Below are 17,304 nucleotides of genomic sequence, written 5' to 3'. Positions count from 1 at the left end.
TTATGTGGTTTAATTTTTCAATTGTTTTAATTTTTAATAATTGTCTTGTGGAAAAATAAAACATTAAGTATTCGATAATATAACTGATGGAATTGCAGACAATTATTTTATTTTTAAATTATTTTTCAATTTTTTCACAGGGCGGTCTTTGATTTGCCAGGCGACTTGCGCTTTAGTATATAGGGATTATTTTCTTTTCTCGTTGATTTAAAAAAAAATCAATAAAAAACTTCATTTGGAGTGCTCTTATAACAACGAGAGCGCTAATCTGTTGTCTTTGTTCAGTATATTCTACAGTTCTAGTACTCTCCACTTTGTATGCGAAGAGATACACTATGTAGTTAAGTATTTTCAAACTAATTACATATTCAGTGAATCTAATTAGTAATTTTATTACAACTGTAAACTTTTTTTTTTGTTTTTTTGTAAACTACAACTGTAAACTTGATTACAAATACAAACCCCTTTATCTCAGGCGAAGAGCTGCAAGCCGAGCCACCACTTCATCATAATCCAAAAGCTTATAAGGTCTCTGAAAGGATGAAGTTCTCTCGTTCACTCTTGCTGAAGAACCTTCTTTGTCACTGCCTTGTGGCTCAAGTAACCTTGAGTTTTCTTGATCGACACTCTTATTCTTCTCTTCTTTCTCCTCTTGTGTTTTCTCATCGTTTCCACCTCCTGATTTCGTGTGTGGGGGATAGATTAATCCGTAAGGCAAATTCCCCTTCTCTTTCTTTCCAGAGTCTCTTCTTGGAGAACTAAAACTTGAGCTCGAACTCGAACTCAAATTGCCTTTAGACAATGAATCTCTTGTCCAGCTCTGTGAAAGGACCGACTCATCGTCGCTTTGATCATTTACTATACTTTTCTCCGCCCTAATCTTCGGATCATCATTTCCTGTACCTGCCTTGTCCTCAATCTACGCATTTTTCAGAACTTATAATAACAGAAAGGCTGAGAGAGATTGATGTTGTACTATTCAAAAGTTGGAATACAAACTTACTTGCAAAGCTGACGTTTGTCTGAGCAGAAACAGATTCACTGTAGGATCCCAATCAATCGCAAACTCTTTCGCAATGTCTTTCACTGTCTGAATCTTGAGTTCACGTGATGGTCTACTTCGCAATTCAGTTTTCTCAACGAGCTGCAAAGTTTCAAGAAAGACAAAGATATTGTCCGTGCAAAAACAAATGTCGCAAAAAACTTGAAATTTATAGGATCATAAACATTTTATAATAAAACTCAACAAAATTTTACTTTTATAGTTTAGAAACCATATATGTATATTAGTTGTTTAAAATTTGGTGATCAAAGTGACTATATCCAAAACCAGACCTGGCAAAGATTAGACTACTTAAACCTATAAACCAACCTCATGGTTTACAGATGAATGAATAAAACTCCCAAATCTATGGGTAAACACGGCTCTAAGATCCTTAAGTTCAGGGACATCAGGAACCCATGCAGCTGCAAATATCAAAGAGGAAACTGCTTCTCTGCACTCTTCAGGACACTCCCTAAAAGTGAATGAATAAATAGGTTAATAAATATTGAAAGCTTTTGGAATGTAAAAAAAAAAAGATAAAATAGAAACACCTAAGAACCTTTTCTTCAGAATTGGTGAGAGATTTTCAGATATACAATCACAGAATCGTTCGATGATATCATAGCATGATATGATCCTAAGCTCTTCAAGTAACATTTCTGCCTGCAATAACAAATTCATGGCATATTTTTAAAAACTCTAACTCAGAGGGAACCTTAGAGTTATGATAAGAGAAAGGAGTCTTACTCTTGTATAAGCATTATAATCAAGGCCATTCTTGAGAAAATCCACAATGTCCATTTTCAAGAAATTAGCCATTGCAATCCTTTTTTTCCTCACTATATCGAGTCGAATCTTCATGTAACTGGTTGTAGATTTGCTGCATTTCATTTCAACAGCAATTAATGAACATCTTAGAAATATTGAAACCTCCAAGAACAAAGAACGGTAACCTTTTCTTGTAGAACTTGGGTTTAAAGCAACTAAGAAAGATGTTCATTGTTTTCGATTTCTTGAGGCAGAAGAAGGCAAAAAGATGAATGTCTTATATAAAAATCCGGAAGAATCAACCGGTGGTTTAGTGTCTAGAGTCGAAGTAATACTCAGAATCAGAATATAGCAAAAGCTATGAAGCAAAGAAACGAACCATAAAGTTTCTTCGAAAAGATAAAAGAAAAGATTATGTATTAACCAAAAGAAGACTTTTCTTAGTTTACAAAAAAAAAAAAGACTTTTTCTTGACATGCCTTTCAATATGGTCTTTATTTATTCTACGAAGCTTATATTTTTTTCTTACTCTAAAGCTGAGTAAGTTATTGGGATAACTACAAGTTATATTGAGATAACTCCCAAGATCTAGATATAACTTGGAGTTATCTCAATATAACTTGTAGTTATCCCAATATAAGTTCAATTTTATTGAGAGCTACTTAGTTTACAAGCACCTTAGCTGTAAAAGCTTCCAAGAAACATCGTTTTCCAGCTCTAATTTTTCTCTTCTTTTTTTGCCTCAAAAGTAATTGGACAAAGAAATGTCGTAAGGCTTGGTTCTACAAAGTGTTCTACACTGGGTCCCCCCAGTGCCTTCCCAACATTAAAAATAATTAAAAATAAAATGATTCTGCTTAAAATTATCGCTCACACATAATAAACAAATTAACTATACTAATTAACTATCTTTTTATCTCCGGCGAAGATCTGCTAGACGAGCCACCACTTCATCGTAATCAAGAATCTTCTGTCTCTTGTAATCTTTTGTCGTGGAAACTTCGTTAATGCTTGTGCTTGTGCTTGTGCTTGTGAGACTCGCACTGCCTTGTGGCCCACGTAACCTCGACTTTTCTTGAACAATACTCTTCCCTTTCTTCTCGTCGTGGCCTTCTTCATCGTTTTGTGCTCCTTGTTTCGTGCAAGGAGAAGAGATTGATCCGTAAGGAAAAATCTTCTTCACTGATCGTCTTCTTCTTGAACTCGAACTCGAGCTTGAACTAGAACTTAAAGTGCCTTTGGACAATGAATCCCAACTGATCTTAGCCTCTTGAGCGATCTCTCGCATTGTCTGAACGCTAACTTCCCTTGAAGGTTTTCGCCATACAAATTTCTCAACAAGCTGCACGTTTTTTATTATAAAAAAGACAACAAGATTTGTCAACAACATGAAATTTAATTACCAAGAATGTTAGAAACTTAAACACAGCAAATCAAACTCACCTCTTGATTTACATAGGCGTAAATGGATTCTCCATATCTACGCGCAAACAAATCTCTAAGATCTTTCAGCTCAGGAACTTCTCGAACCCGTGCTGCTGCATATATAAGAGAGTATATAGCTTCTCTGCATTCTTCAGGACATTCCCTGGAAAAATTATATAAACAGAAAAGTTGTGACCTTTGTAGAGTGGAAACAATCTTGAGAATATAATGAAAATACATTTGATTTAGCATTAACGTGAGATTGGAAGAGATGCAGTCACAAAATCTCTCAATTAGATCATAAGATGCGATTATTTGACGGTATTCAAGTATTTCTTCTACCTGCAAATATCAAGAATAGAATGACATATTAAATAAGAAACAGAGGAGAATGAAGTTAGTGAGAGAGGAGTCTTACTTTTTCATAAACTCTTTCATCATGTTCATGGCCGGTTTTGAGAATCTCCACGATATCTGTCTTCAAGAAGTTAACCATAGCGTTCTGCCTTTTCCTCTGTAAGTTGAGCCGAATCTTGATGAACTTGATCAAATGTTTGCTGCATCCACATGAACAAAAATGATCTTAGAATAGTAGCATAGTGTACTACAAACACACTTGAAAACAAAAACAAAAAGATTAAAGTAAGCTAACCATTTCTTGTAGAACTTGGGTTTGAAGTAACCGCAAATCATCTTTTTGTTTTGAATCAAGATCAAATCCGATTATAGCAAAAGTTATGAAGCAAAAGTAACCACGAACGAAAGGAGAAGTTAGGGACTATGAGAATTTTTTGTTTGTTGTAAATGTTTGAATATTCTCTATAATGCTTTTGGGTTTTGGCTTTTTATAGATGAAATAAAGTACTATTATCCTTAGTGAGTAAGTTCATAGCGACTTGGTTCACAAGCTATTAGTTAGAGTGTTAGACTACAATTTCTAGAAGCTTCCTCGATACGACACCGTTTGCCTTTATCACATTGCTGAAACTAAATCTCTGATGGTGGAACCAATTGCTGAATAACTAAATCTCTATAGTGGGATGGGACCATTTACCGAAGCTGATGAACCACATCATGACATCATTGGACATCAGTGTACAAATATAGACTTTTAGTTAGTTACTAGAGTCAAAGTAGTACCCAGAATCTGAATACAGCAAAAGCTATCAGTGGCAGACCCACAAATTAATTTTAGCTGAATCACTTATACAGATTGATAAAAATTTAGAATCAAAACGTTTCAATGGGGAGTTGAACCAACCTTAGATTATGGTGTGTCAATGGATACTGAATAACCATTTTGCTGCACATAATTTAATCTATTTGTTTATTTTAATAAAATAATTTCTTTTGAAGAATGAAGAGAAAAATTGTGTATTATTATCCATAAGAAGAAGACTTTTCTTGAAATGTCTTTCAATATGATCTTTAATTATTCAACGAAACTTGGATTTTCATAACTCTCATGCTTAGAGTAAGTTCGATTATTAAGAGTTACAAAAGTTTAGAAGCAATTAGAGCATCTCAAAAAAAAATTATAACTTTAAATATGAAGTTTTTTACTCTAATTTTTTTTTTTCAAAACTTCAAATTTAGAATTTTGAGGAGTGAAACATCATATTTGATTGAACATCTCCAATTTTTTTTCTATTTTAGAGTTTTCAAAACTCTATATTTGAAGTTTTAAAATGTTTTTCTCCAAAAGCAAAACTGCAAACTTAATTTCAAAATTATTTGTATTTTATTCCTTGGTTCAAAAAAATCATCTATTTTAGAGTTTTCAAAATTTTATATTTGAAATTTTAAAGTATTCTTTTCCAAAAGCAAAACTGCAAACTTAATTTCAAAATTATTTATATTTTATTATATGGTTCGTATATTTGTCATATACGAATATGTAAGCACCTTTCACTCTTTGAATATACAAAACGTTCCGGTCTCTGTTTCTCTATATACTATGACACTTTTAAAAATGTTTTGAATATTCTTTGTAATACTTTTAACTCTTTTAGATGAAATAAAATATTATTTTTTTCGTTTCTGAATAAGTGTCACTTTGACATTTTTACACATATTAAGAAAATAACATAAATATATATAAGTTGTTATTAATTACACATCTCTGACCAATAGTATTTTAGATAAATAAAATAAAATAATTTATAAAATTAATACAGTTTGTGATTAATTTTCAGATAAAAATAAATATAATTTGCATTTGAATTGTAAAATGACACTTTTGTGTAATAAAAAAAAGATAGAATGACACTTATTATGAAAAATAGCGAATATCATCTTTAGTGAATAACTTATGGAGACTTGGTCCACGAGCTATTTTCTACATTTTCTAGAAGCTTCTTTGGCACAGTATTATTTTACCCTTTTAACATCTAAGGCTGAAACTAAATAAACTACTTAAATCTTGAATGGTATTTGTATACTTCATAGGTTTGTCACAAGTAGAATTACAACAATACTTTTAGTAAAAAAACAAACAACCTTTTTTATAAAAACCAGAAAGCATTAGTTTTGGTATTGGTTAAGAATCTGCTAAAGAAAATCTTGATTGGCAAATAATTTTTTTTCTTTAAAAAGAAAAAATTACACCAGTTCAGAAAAAAAAACCAAACATTGCATAAAAAAACCACAAACAATCTAACAATATTTTCTGCTGTAATTACTCAACCCTATAATCGTCACTAAGGGTGTCAAAATGAGGTACAACTCATGAGTTAGCTCAACCTTAATAAATGAGTTTATTAATCGAACTTAAAAAAATCACGAGTTATATGAACGATCTTTAATGAACATGAACTGACTATGAACTTATTCAATATATATGGAAAAATTCCATAAAAATACCCCAACTAAATTTTGTTAAGCTTTTTAATATCCAAATTTTTTCACTACCCAGTTTAATACCCCAACTAATTATTTTGCTCTTTTTAATACCCAAACTTTTAAAACTGTGCCCACATTAATACCCAAACTTTATTTATTTTAATAAAAATACTAATAAGTTTAAAAAAACTTAAAAAAATCCCGAAAATCTAAGAAAAAACTATTAAAATTGTAATTTTATTTTAGGATTTAGGAAAGAAGGTAGATAAACCATGGATTTTTTTTTTTAAATAAATGAACTCGAGTGATAAAAATAAATTTTGATTTTTATTTCAGAAAACAAACTAAATACAATATTTAAAACTTAGAAATTTCATTACAAAATTTAATATTTTACACTATTTAGTTACTTTTATTTCTCAAACACCAAAAAAAAATAGAATTTTCTGAGTTTGTTTTGTAAATTTTAGAAATTTTTTAAAATTTTGTTTGAAACTTATTAGTATTTTTATTAAAATAAATAAAGTTTGGGTATTAAAGTGGGCACAATTTTAAAATTTTGGGTATTAAAATGAGCAAAGTAATTAGTTAGAGTACTAAACTGGGTACTGAAAAAGTTTGGGTATTAAAAAGCTTAACAAAATTTAGTTGGGGTATTTTTATGGAATTTTCCATATATATATATATATATTTATTTTTGGATAACTTCTATTTTTCTTATGAAAAAGATCATTTCTATATTTATAATATTTATCTTTTTTTTTTTGAATTAAATGTTAAATTGAATTCAAAAAGGAAAAGACCTTTTTACATCATAGTGTCATTTTTCTATGCTTTGTTCAATTTAAATCTATCTTATCTCCATCTATAAAAGTAAAAGAAAATTCAGAATTCTTCTATCTTGTTGCAAACCAATATTGCATCTCCTCTCCCATCTTGTTATTGCCTCCTCTCTGAATCAAAGTGAGTTTGTTTCTCATGTTTTTGTTGAGTAGTTTTATCAATAGAGCAGCTGGAGCTTCAGCATCTCCATGTCTTCTCCTGTTCCTCTCTCTCCATATCATATACACAGTTGCTTGAACCATATATCTGATGAGAAACATATGCATCTTGTCTCTTCTCCTGTCTACCATCATTCTCTTTATCTCTTCCCAATTCAGAGTGAATTGCTCTCTCAAAATACCCCTCATCAAGACTTCCCAAATCTGAGCCGAGTAGATGCACCCAAAGAAAAGATGCTCCAATATTTCCAATGGCTCTTTACATAAGACACAAGATACATTTATGTTTCCATCCCAGGCTATCATCCTGTCTCCGGTCGCAAGCCTTCCCTTCATAGCCATCCATAAAATGAAAGAGTACTTCGGCGTTGAATGTTTAAACCACACTGCTTCATGCCAATAACAATTCTGGTGCTTCTCTCTAATAAACTCCCAAGTTTCTTTAGATGAGAAAACCTTCTTAGTCTGACCTTTCCCATTCAACCACAAAGACACATCTTCCTCTTCACTTCTTTTACTTCTACTCTTTTCTATCTCTTCCTCCACTCTGTTTAGGATTACTACTCTGTGAGTTCTTCTTCTATGCTTCCAGCTTTCTTCGACTGTTGCGCTAGCCAATATCCCCATATCAATATGACTTCCAGAACTCAGAATGTCTTTCAAACAGCCCATCGAAGACCAGCTTTCAAACCAGAAAGAAGTTTTCTTCCCATTCTTTACTTCCACCTTACACATCCTCTTTGCTAGATCCCTGTACTTTAGAATCTTCTTCCACATCCAGGATCCTATTTGAGTGTTTTCTTTAATCATCCAGAACGAATTCTTTCTGATCAAATAGACCTTAACCCAATTTACCCACATCGAATTTGAAGAAAGAATCCTCCATATCAACTTCAAGCAACAAACAGTATTGACTTCTTTTAGATTTCTTATACCCAATCCTCCCTCTTCTTTTGGTTTGCATATATCAGCCCAAGAAACCTTCGCTTTCCTATTGTTAAGCTCAGGACCTGACCAGAGATACGCAGAACAAATCCTCTATATCTCCTTTAGACATCCACTAGGCAATCGGAAAGCAGCCATCCAGAAGTTAACTAAACTTGTTATAACTGACTTAATCAGTTGTAATCTTCCAGCATAAGAAAGGAATCTACCCGTCCAAGATATCTTCTTCCTAATCTTCTCAATCAATGGCATATAATCCAGAACTGTCATGTTCTTAGTAAGAAGAGGAAGGCCTAGATAGCGTACCGGAAGTTTACCAGACGCAAACGGGAATTTGTTCAGTATATCTTTCTGCTTTTGAGCCGAGACTCCTGCCAAGAACAAAGTCGACTTCTCCATACTAATTTTGAGCCCTGACATCTTATCAAAACCTTCAAACACCTTCAAAATAGCTTCAACCGAGGTCTTTGTGCCATCCGTGAAAATCATCAGATCATCAGCAAAACATAGATGTGTTAAGTCTATGTTTTTGCATTTCGGATGAAAACCAAGTCTCCCCTCACGTGCTGCTTCATCAATCATTCTCGATAACACGTTCATGCACACTACAAAGAGGTAAGGAGATAGTGAACAACCTTGACGAAGTCCCCTCTTACTCTGAAAATAGCCTGCTAACTCTCCATTTACTTGGACTGAGAAGGAAGCTGTTGTAATACATAGAGAGATCCATTGGATAAATCTTTCTGGTATCCCAAGCGCTTTTAGAGTATTAATGAGGAATGGCCATTGAACTGAGTCCACCTCCTGAAATTCTCTCATACCAGAGTGAAGTCTCGATGAGTTTTCAAAATCCGAATGCTCCCTTCCTTCTAGTATCTCATTGTAGTCTCCCATAATTACCCATTTCTTGTTTCGAAATAAAGGAGCTTCATAGTGATCCTTTATTTCTTCCCATAAGCTTCTTCTCTCTTCCACCGTGTTTAATGCATAAACAAAAGAACACATAAATTCTTCTAACTCCCCCGGTAGCAAAACTGCACATGTTATCATCTGATTGCTCTTGAAAATTGGTGTTACTCTAACTGTCGACTTCCATACCACCCATAATCTTCCAAGCTGATTATGCTCATAATTTGCCATAAAATCCCAGTCTTGAAAAACACTTGATACAATCTTCTTCACCTTACTCTCCTTAACTCTTGTCTCAATCAAACATCCAAACAGAAAATTATTAGTCCTCACCCAGCTTCTAACTACATCATGCTTTATATACTTGTTGAATCCCCTCACGTTCCAAAAGAAACCCGCCATCTAAAGATTTTTGGTAGAACCCCTTTCAGAAACAATCCGATGATTAGTCTTAGATTGTCTAGGAAGGTGTTGACGTGTTTTCCCCCTTTTATTCTCCTTCAGCTTTCCTTCTATACTCTCTTCAATTTTCCTTTGATATACTTCCTCAGCTTCTTCATTACCAACCTCTTCCTTATCTTCATCTATAACTTCAACTCCATTTTCATCAGTATTACTCAACGCAGCATATCTTGAAGGAGTTATTATTTTCACTTGACCATATTGCAGGTTTTGTGAATTTGGGCTTCTTCCTATCTTCTCCATCGAAACTGTTTTCCATTCTTCCACCTGACCTTCCTCTACTTCTTCTGTTAGATCACTTTTTTTCTCCCCTGTTTTCCCGCTCTCAATCTTCTTATCATCAGTGTCTTTACCCATCTCCACAGCAACCTCACTTCTGCTTTTCTCCACCATAACTACCTCCCTTGAACCTTCACTACAACTAACCACCAGCTCTTTTTCAGTCTTCTCAATATCTTCTACTTTCGCTTCTTGTACTGTATTATCTTTCTCTCCTCCAGCCTCCTCTATGTTTACCTTGCAGAAAGTGACATAGTGTCCCCATCTTCCACACTTAGTGCACTTCGGCGGCAACCACGGGTATGCAAAGTGAACCGTTGTTTCCTTCCCCTGAATGTTGTATGTTATCTTCTTTGGAAGTTCCTTTGTCAAATCTGCCAATACAAAAACCTTTGCCATGTCAAAGTTTGTACATGTTATGGTTTCTGGATACAGATGATCTGGTATCCATGTTGCACTGGTGATAAAACTCAATCCCTCCCATGAGTACATGTTCATAGGAACATTAGAGACATGAACCCAGAGAGGTACGAGTCCCGCCTTTGATTTATCTTCCTCCGGAGCCCAGTTTGATACCACCATCGGAACACCTGCTATGTTCCACATCCCACGCCTAACAATCTTGTTTCGGATCTTCTCATTTGTGATTCTTATCCTCATTGTAGTAGCATCCATCTCATAAACTTCGATTTTCTGATTCTTTTCACCAAACGCCCAAATCTTATTAACAATCATATGAACCTTTGCGATGTGAGGAGCTGTTTCCAGGAACCTCGCAATCACGAAATCTTCCCACAATGGACTCGCCTTCTCGATGATATCCGATGGAACCTTCACTTCCCCCCCGTTTCTGAAACTTCGAACTCGTATTTCTTCAGAACTTGTTTCTTCTGTGCAACCTCTGCCCATGAACCCTTTCCTTGCTTAATCGGAGGTGTAGAATCCGTTAAAATATTTATCTTTTAAAATTAAAATATAAATATACATATGTAACATAAGAGTAAAACTTTTAAAAATTATCTGTACTTTTTCGAAGAAAGAAAATAAAACTATCATGTTTAGAAATTATCAAAATCTTCTATTTAAACTCACGTTAACTCTATCATCTCTCACACAAACTTCATTGATTCCAAATTTGACATACGTCTCCTCTCACTTTGCTCGTAATTCAGCACTCACTATAAGTTATTTATAAATGTTTTATTTTAGTTTTATAATTTGTACAGATGAAGATATCAAAGATGAAAACTCTCACAAAAATATGGATTTTGACCATTGATTTTGGTGTTTTGCTTTAATATAATTTATTTTAGGAGTTTGATTTTATTATTTTTGTCATGGATTGGTTTTTGTTTAGTATTTTTTAATATTTAAATTTTTAAAATACTATAGAAGTTATTTCACCACTATTTAATTTAAAATTATTTTATTATTATTTTGTGTTAGATAATAAGTTAACTCATTTTGTGTTCGAGTTTACATATTGAAATTCATATAATAAATGAGTTGAATTGAGTTAAATCATAAAAGAACTGAGCGAGATAACTCATTTTAAGACTCCTAATCAACACAAAAATCATAAGACCATGTGCCTCTTCAGGTCCAATTAAAACTTTGACGGGCCTTATGATCCAAAAAGACCAAACAAAAACCCAAACAAAACAAAAACCCTAGGTTTATATAAAATGTCTCCTTGATCTACTTCATTCACGACGCCGAAAACTCGAGTGTTTTCTTACTCGCATTCGTTGCAATGGTGATCTACGATTCTCTCTCTCTCCATGTTTCGTGTATTTACTTGCTTGTTGATATCAATAAGCTGATTTGATTATTTTTGAGGATTGCAGACGAAGGGAACGGGAAGTTTCGGAAAGAGAAGGAACAAGAGTCACACACTCTGTGTGAGATGTGGCCGTCGCAGTTTCCACATCCAGAAGAGCCGTTGCTCCGCCTGTGCCTACCCCGCCGCTCGCAAGAGGACCTGTATGTATCTCTCTCCCACCTTTGGCTTTTCTTTTATAGTGGTGTTTGATTAAGTCACTCTAAATCATCTTGATTGAGAAATGAATCTTTCTTAGTTTTCGAATCGTATTTGTATTTGGTACCTTTTAATTGCAAATCTCGTTGATTTTTAGTCATAATTAGGTTTGGTTAGGCATATAAATAATTTGTACCAATTAGAGATATCCGTACAAAAACAACCGTTTTAGTGTTTTTTTTTTATTACAGCACATCTCTTCTTAGCTTCTCTGTTTTTTTTTTAAATTTGAAATGATGTAATGATTAGTTTTGACGGTTCTGATTTGATGTTTTTGTGTGTGTTAAATGTTATCAGACAACTGGAGTGTGAAGGCAATCCGTAGAAAGACTACAGGAACTGGGAGGATGAGGTATCTTCGCAATGTGCCTCGCAGGTTCAAGACGGGTTTCAGAGAAGGTACAACAACCTTTCTTCACTTTCTTTAACATTCCTAAGTTAATATGCTTTATAATCCAACGATTGCACATTTTTCTTACTTTAGGTACCGAAGCAAAGCCAAGGGTCAAGTCAGCAGCGTCTTCGTAAGCTTAAACCGGTGCATTGATTAGTCGCGGGAAGAGTTACAACTTTAGTTTTTGGGCTTCTGAGTTTGTTTGGAAGATTACTTTTTTATTTTATTTTATTGAGCATCTGATAACTACTTTGCTTTGGTATCTTTTCACTTTCTTTTATATAAAATTTTGGACTTGGATGAAATTTTGTTTACCTCTGCAATCCGCAAGTCTTTGATTCCATTATTTTGTGTTAGACTATTCCTTAAGGTTCTTTCTTCCTTTATCGACGGGTGTTTATCGTGATCCACCAAGCTGTTAGTTTAATTGTGTCCTTAAGTAAGAATACCCGTCTGAAGTGCAATTTTAAGGTTTTTCATTTGTAAACTTCAGTCAGTTCTCGTTAGAAGTTGGTACTTTAGTTAATCTATCATTTTTCCAATTGAATTAAGCCATAATTAATTTGGTTTGTGTTTCAGTTCAATTCAAACCGATTTTCTCGAATTTAGTTTGTTTAAGAGAAATCAGGATTTTCTAATTAAATTAAACCATAATTAGATTGGTTTATGTTTTGATTTGATTCAATTTGATTTAAACAAAGAAATTATGTGATCATGAAAAATGAACTATGAAAATTAAATTTAATATTAAATTGAAACAAAAACTTCTAAAAACACGAAAATTATTATTTATAAATAGAAAGTTAAAAAACATTGTTAATAATTTTTTAAAACTATGTAAAATTAAATTTAATATAAAATTGAAACAAAAAGATTTTAAAATCACAATTTTTTTATAAGAACAGAATTAAAGCAAAGTTAACTAAACTAAATAGACAATTTAAAAATCAACACCGTTAAACAAATTAACAGTTTTTTTTGTCTTATATTTTAGTATACTGTTAATATGTTTAATTTAGATAATAATAAAAATACATTTGTTTATCGATTTTTTTAAATCTCAAACCGAACTATTTTTAATAGACTCTAGTTTGGTTTATATCAGCTTTAGTTCGTTGGTTAGTTTGGTTCGGTTCAATTCAGTTTTTAACCACCCCTAATTCTTATAATAAGAACTTGTTAATTATTTTATTTTTTTTACAGCAAACATCAATGTTTTATTAATACGAAACATTCTTTCAAATTTTATTATATGCTTACTTACAAGTTACAAACAAACCATAGCAATTATTTTTTTGTCATTTTGCTTTTATGGTTAATATTGTAAAATAAAGAGCTTTTTACAATAAAGAATTACAGTATGCTTTTCTTTTTAAACACAAGAATTACAGTATGTTAATAATTTTTAACTCTTAAACGAATACGTGATTTGTATCTTTGATTTCGAAAAAGAAATGAAAAAACGTGATTTCATCTTTAATTATTAACAGTATTTTCTTATTATTTCATTTATTTAATTATATTCTTGTTAATATTTTCTTAATTATTCACATATTTTAGCCAAATATTTATTTCTTTCAAAATAGTAATACAAACCATACAATTAATGAATCAAAATATATCTTAGAATTCTTTTCAATCATAATATTATCTTATTCACTATTTTATTTGACTTAAATGCATAATATTTTTTTTGTTATCAAATCTCACGTGTTCTATACTTCTATTCAATATAACAACAAAAAATCCAACTTTTGAATAAGATTTTCTGAACTTCACCTTTTGCTCCTAGACCAAACCGCTTAGACACGAGCTCTAAACGATGGCAACTTTAGCGGTCTTGTTGACCCGGGCTAGATGACAACTTTGATATCACCGAGATGAAGATAATGGTTGCTTGCGCTACTGCTAGTGTCCGTTATTCAGCTAAACGCCGTCCAAAAATGAGCCAGGTACTATATCATATATATACAAAGCCTTTTTGCAACACTTCACCTCATTATTAAGATTAAAAATAAAAGTGTCAACACTTTGTGATATGGGTTCATTTCACGTTTGACAATTGAAGATAGTTGGAGCTTTTGCAGGGAACAACATATCTCTCGATGAGCTAACCAAAGGAAGGAGCCACTGCAGGTCACAACACTATTTACAGCTTAGAAGGGGGAGCTTGGATTGTAATTCGACACAATATATAGAAGACATGAAGAACTTCGAGAAAATGGCACTTGAAAGCCAGACAAGATTTTTCTAAACAGTCAAAACAAAAAATATTTAAAATAGCTTGTTTCTTACTTTTTTAATCTCTACAATTCATAAATAAATATAGTGTGATTGTTTGCTCAAAAAAAAAATAGTGTGATTGTTAGTTAACTAAATAACAAGTCAATTTATACATTTCTTGAAGAAACAAAGAAAGAGTTTTCGTAGTGATGATGAGTAATGGAAGAAGGGGCATATGTGGAAATGAATTAAAATACCTTTTCCTCTTTCGCTAAACAGAGGGAGGGAGGGAGGGAGGGAGGCACTTTCTTCGCTGGTAACAAAAAAAGGATAATCATATAAACTAATCATCATCATCATCATCATCATCAACCCTTCCGTCTTCAAATGTCTTCTCGCCGGAGAGTTCTTCTTAAGGTTATCATCCTCGGCGATAGCGGGTAACGTTGATTTTGATTTTTGTCCGTCCACCTATTGATAAAAGAGAATCTGAATCCTTTGATTGTTGTTCAGGGTTGGGAAGACATCGTTGATGAATCAGTACGTTTCTAAAAACCAAACACAGATCTATTATTGTAACTTTTTTTTTTTTTTCGATATAATCAATCAATCATGTTTTAATACTAAGAAATTTCGATTAGGTTTGTGAACCGCAAGTTTAGTAATCAGTACAAAGCTACGATTGGAGCTGATTTCTTGACTAAAGAGGTTCAAATTGATGACCGCATCTTCACTTTACAGGTATATATTGCTCTTTCTTTTTCTTTTTTTTTTAATAAAGTAGAAAGAAGTTCAATTCTTTGGTACAATTTGATTCACCTAAAAAAAAAAAGAAAAACAATTTGATTCACCTACTTTGTTGGTTCTTAGGAAAGTACAGTAACAATTTGAGTTGATTATAAATTCCAAATAATTTGATTCACCTGCTGTCTGTTCCTAACTTCTTGGAACTTCCTTCATGTGTCAACTATTGAGTTGTTGATCATAGAGTCGAATAGAAGTTCGAATCTTGCTTTTTTTTTTTGAGTAACAGTTTGATTCTTCTGCGATATTTCTCTTCGGAAACTACAATGTTTTGTCGTCTCTAATGATCTGTAACTTGTATTACTAGTACAAAAAAGGTTCTTTCATAGGTTGTAGGATGTGAAAGATAGCTTGACTATAGCTCCTAACTTCTAAGAATATTTTTTTTTTTGTAAAGTAGAAAGAAGTTCAAACTTTGTAACAATTTGAGTCACATACTGTGTGTGTTTTATAGGAAAAATACAGTATTTTCTTATGAGAATAGAAATGTTTTCATGTATTTAAATTATCTTTAACTCCATACAGATTTGGGATACTGCTGGACAAGAAAGGTTCCAAAGCTTGGGAGTAGCTTTCTACAGAGGAGCTGACTGTTGTGTTCTTGTGTACGATGTCAATGTTATGAAATCTTTTGAGAATCTTAATAACTGGAGGGAAGAGTTCTTGATTCAAGTAACATATTTTTCTACACGCTTGTTACTATTATAGTCCCAAAAATGTTGTCATCGTCTTCATTCATGGTGTCTATTGTGTAGGCTGGTCCATCCGATCCTGACAACTTCCCGATTTGTCGTCTTGGGGAACAAGACCGATGTTGATGGTGGCAAAAGCCGAGTGGTTAGTAACACCATTTGTGTTTCTTTATCCTTTTTTGTTTCTAGAAGCTATGCTTAAAGTCATCACCCCTTACAACACTGTCAGGTTTCTGAGAAGAAAGCAAAGGCGTGGTGTGCGTCTAAAGGAAACATTCCTTACTTTGAGACATCTGCCAAAGAAGGATTCAATGTAGACGCAGCTTTCGAGTGCATCACCAAAAATGCTTTCAAGAATGAACCTGAAGAAGAACCGTAAGTATATATATATAACTATTGTTTTGTCAAGATTTACTTCGTGTTGATTCTAAGTCTTGTCTCCTTATCTTTCCTCTAGGTACCTACCCGACACGATTGATGTTGCTGGAGGTCAGCAACACAGATCAACAGGGTGTGAATGCTAAATCAACCAAAAAGTTTATTTCAGTTCATTTGAATTATTACAGATTCTAACGAACTATTAGCTCATTTTCTTTTGGGTTCCATACAATGTTTTCAATCATGTAGTGTGACAAAATATCATTTATGAATGCATTCGAAATTCTAAGCTTTGTTTTCCATACTTTTTTTTTTTGAAGTTCTACGATTCTGTTATGTCAAAAATTCATCTCTGATGAATTATAATTTAACATTACAATGTTATTCAGAATGTCACCACTGTTTCTCATCACTTCTATTTATTAATTCTTACACTCTTCACATCTTTTAAAACTTAGGGAAGGTTACCTTCTCATTCTGTTTTCTTCCCCTACTCCCGTAATCACTATTACCAGTTGACAGCTATGTTCGGCGTCGAGACTAGACCTTGCGTCCTGCTATAGTCAGCTATCATGTCACATGTGAGTTAAGAGGTGTACTGAATGGCAGAGCAGTGCTCTCCATGTAATGAAAAAGGCCACCATCTCCGATGGTACATCAAAACATCAAATTTGGTATAATTTCATCTCTAATAAAACACCCAAAATTATACCATCCCATCAAATTTGGGGTAGATTGAATAGTGTTACACCAAAACTAGTTTTAAATAAAAAAATAATATTAGAAAAGAAACTTAACAAATATACTAATTGATCATTTATGAAAGTATTAAGAAAATAGATTTATAGAATAATGTAGTATTTTACATGTAATTTAATATTTAATTATATATTTCTATGTAAAATTATATATTTTACAGTATCATTTTATTAATTAGTATTTCTATAATATTTTTATATATGTACTCTTTATTTATAAAGTTTTATGAATTTAGATTAAATATCATAAATATTAGGACCATAATATAAAATATAATTTTTTTTGAAGTTAACTTTGAACTTTTACTTTTGGAGAAAACTAATTTAAAACTTTAAATACGA

At 32.6% G+C, this 17,304-nt stretch overlaps 4 protein-coding genes and 1 pseudogene across 4 annotated transcripts; 2 read left to right on the top strand and 3 right to left on the bottom strand.

Annotated features, from left to right (window-relative positions):
* Positions 1 to 431: 431 nt before the first annotated feature.
* Positions 432 to 2,221, bottom strand: LOC108859676 (uncharacterized). The gene is made up of 6 exons (XM_018633584.2): positions 1,999 to 2,221; positions 1,793 to 1,925; positions 1,605 to 1,708; positions 1,373 to 1,517; positions 1,004 to 1,144; positions 432 to 919 (listed from the first exon to the last, which is right to left on the bottom strand). The coding sequence occupies exons 1-6, from the start codon at positions 2,043 to 2,045 to the stop codon at positions 467 to 469; spliced, it is 1,023 nt and encodes a 340-aa protein (XP_018489086.2). The 5' UTR covers positions 2,046 to 2,221; the 3' UTR covers positions 432 to 466.
* Positions 2,222 to 2,513: 292 nt separating this feature from the next.
* LOC108833342 (vacuolar protein sorting-associated protein IST1-like) lies at positions 2,514 to 4,028 on the bottom strand. The gene is made up of 5 exons (XM_018606776.2): positions 3,891 to 4,028; positions 3,657 to 3,795; positions 3,477 to 3,580; positions 3,257 to 3,401; positions 2,514 to 3,155 (listed from the first exon to the last, which is right to left on the bottom strand). The coding sequence occupies exons 1-5, from the start codon at positions 3,929 to 3,931 to the stop codon at positions 2,727 to 2,729; spliced, it is 858 nt and encodes a 285-aa protein (XP_018462278.1). The 5' UTR covers positions 3,932 to 4,028; the 3' UTR covers positions 2,514 to 2,726.
* Positions 4,029 to 5,648: 1,620 nt separating this feature from the next.
* On the top strand, positions 5,649 to 16,506 carry LOC108857679 (ras-related protein RABG3d-like; annotated as a pseudogene).
* LOC108833339 (uncharacterized) lies at positions 6,976 to 7,941 on the bottom strand. Its single transcript, XM_056985844.1, has one exon. It carries the CDS (start codon positions 7,939 to 7,941, stop codon positions 6,976 to 6,978), a length of 966 nt encoding a protein of 321 aa, XP_056841824.1.
* Positions 11,276 to 12,412, top strand: LOC108833340 (60S ribosomal protein L37-2). Its single transcript, XM_018606773.2, has 4 exons — positions 11,276 to 11,431; positions 11,523 to 11,658; positions 12,011 to 12,112; positions 12,198 to 12,412. Exons 1-4 carry the CDS (start codon positions 11,429 to 11,431, stop codon positions 12,239 to 12,241), a joined length of 285 nt encoding a protein of 94 aa, XP_018462275.1. The 5' UTR covers positions 11,276 to 11,428; the 3' UTR covers positions 12,242 to 12,412.
* Positions 16,507 to 17,304: the final 798 nt, after the last annotated feature.

The sequence above is a fragment of the Raphanus sativus genome, chromosome 5 (assembly GCF_000801105.2).
Source record: "Raphanus sativus cultivar WK10039 chromosome 5, ASM80110v3, whole genome shotgun sequence".
Classification (NCBI taxonomy): domain Eukaryota; kingdom Viridiplantae; phylum Streptophyta; class Magnoliopsida; order Brassicales; family Brassicaceae; genus Raphanus; species Raphanus sativus.
Note: the sequence above shows the minus strand (reverse complement) of the source record. Positions and strands in the feature narration are given on the sequence as shown.

Bases quoted from the DNA above. Each gene is read 5' to 3' on its own strand.
- LOC108859676 (XM_018633584.2), bottom strand. From the start codon at position 2,045: ATGAACATCTTTCTTAGTTGCTTTAAACCCAAGTTCTACAAGAAAAG. The intron at 1,926-1,998 runs GTTACCGTTCTT...AATGAAATGCAG, and splicing joins CCCAAGTTCTACAAGAAAAG to CAAATCTACAACCAGTTACA. The intron at 1,145-1,372 runs GTTGGTTTATAG...GAAACTTTGCAG, and splicing joins ATTCATCTGTAAACCATGAG to CTCGTTGAGAAAACTGAATT.
- LOC108833342 (XM_018606776.2), bottom strand. From the start codon at position 3,931: ATGATTTGCGGTTACTTCAAACCCAAGTTCTACAAGAAATG. The intron at 3,581-3,656 runs GTAAGACTCCTC...TGATATTTGCAG, and splicing joins ATGAAAGAGTTTATGAAAAA to GTAGAAGAAATACTTGAATA. The intron at 3,402-3,476 runs GTATTTTCATTA...TAATTTTTCCAG, and splicing joins ACGTTAATGCTAAATCAAAT to GGAATGTCCTGAAGAATGCA.
- LOC108833339 (XM_056985844.1), bottom strand. From the start codon at position 7,941: ATGTGGGTAAATTGGGTTAAGGTCTATTTGATCAGAAAGAATTCGTTC.
- LOC108833340 (XM_018606773.2), top strand. The intron at 11,659-12,010 runs GTATGTATCTCT...AAATGTTATCAG, and splicing joins CGCCGCTCGCAAGAGGACCT to ACAACTGGAGTGTGAAGGCA. The intron at 12,113-12,197 runs GTACAACAACCT...TTCTTACTTTAG, and splicing joins CAAGACGGGTTTCAGAGAAG to GTACCGAAGCAAAGCCAAGG.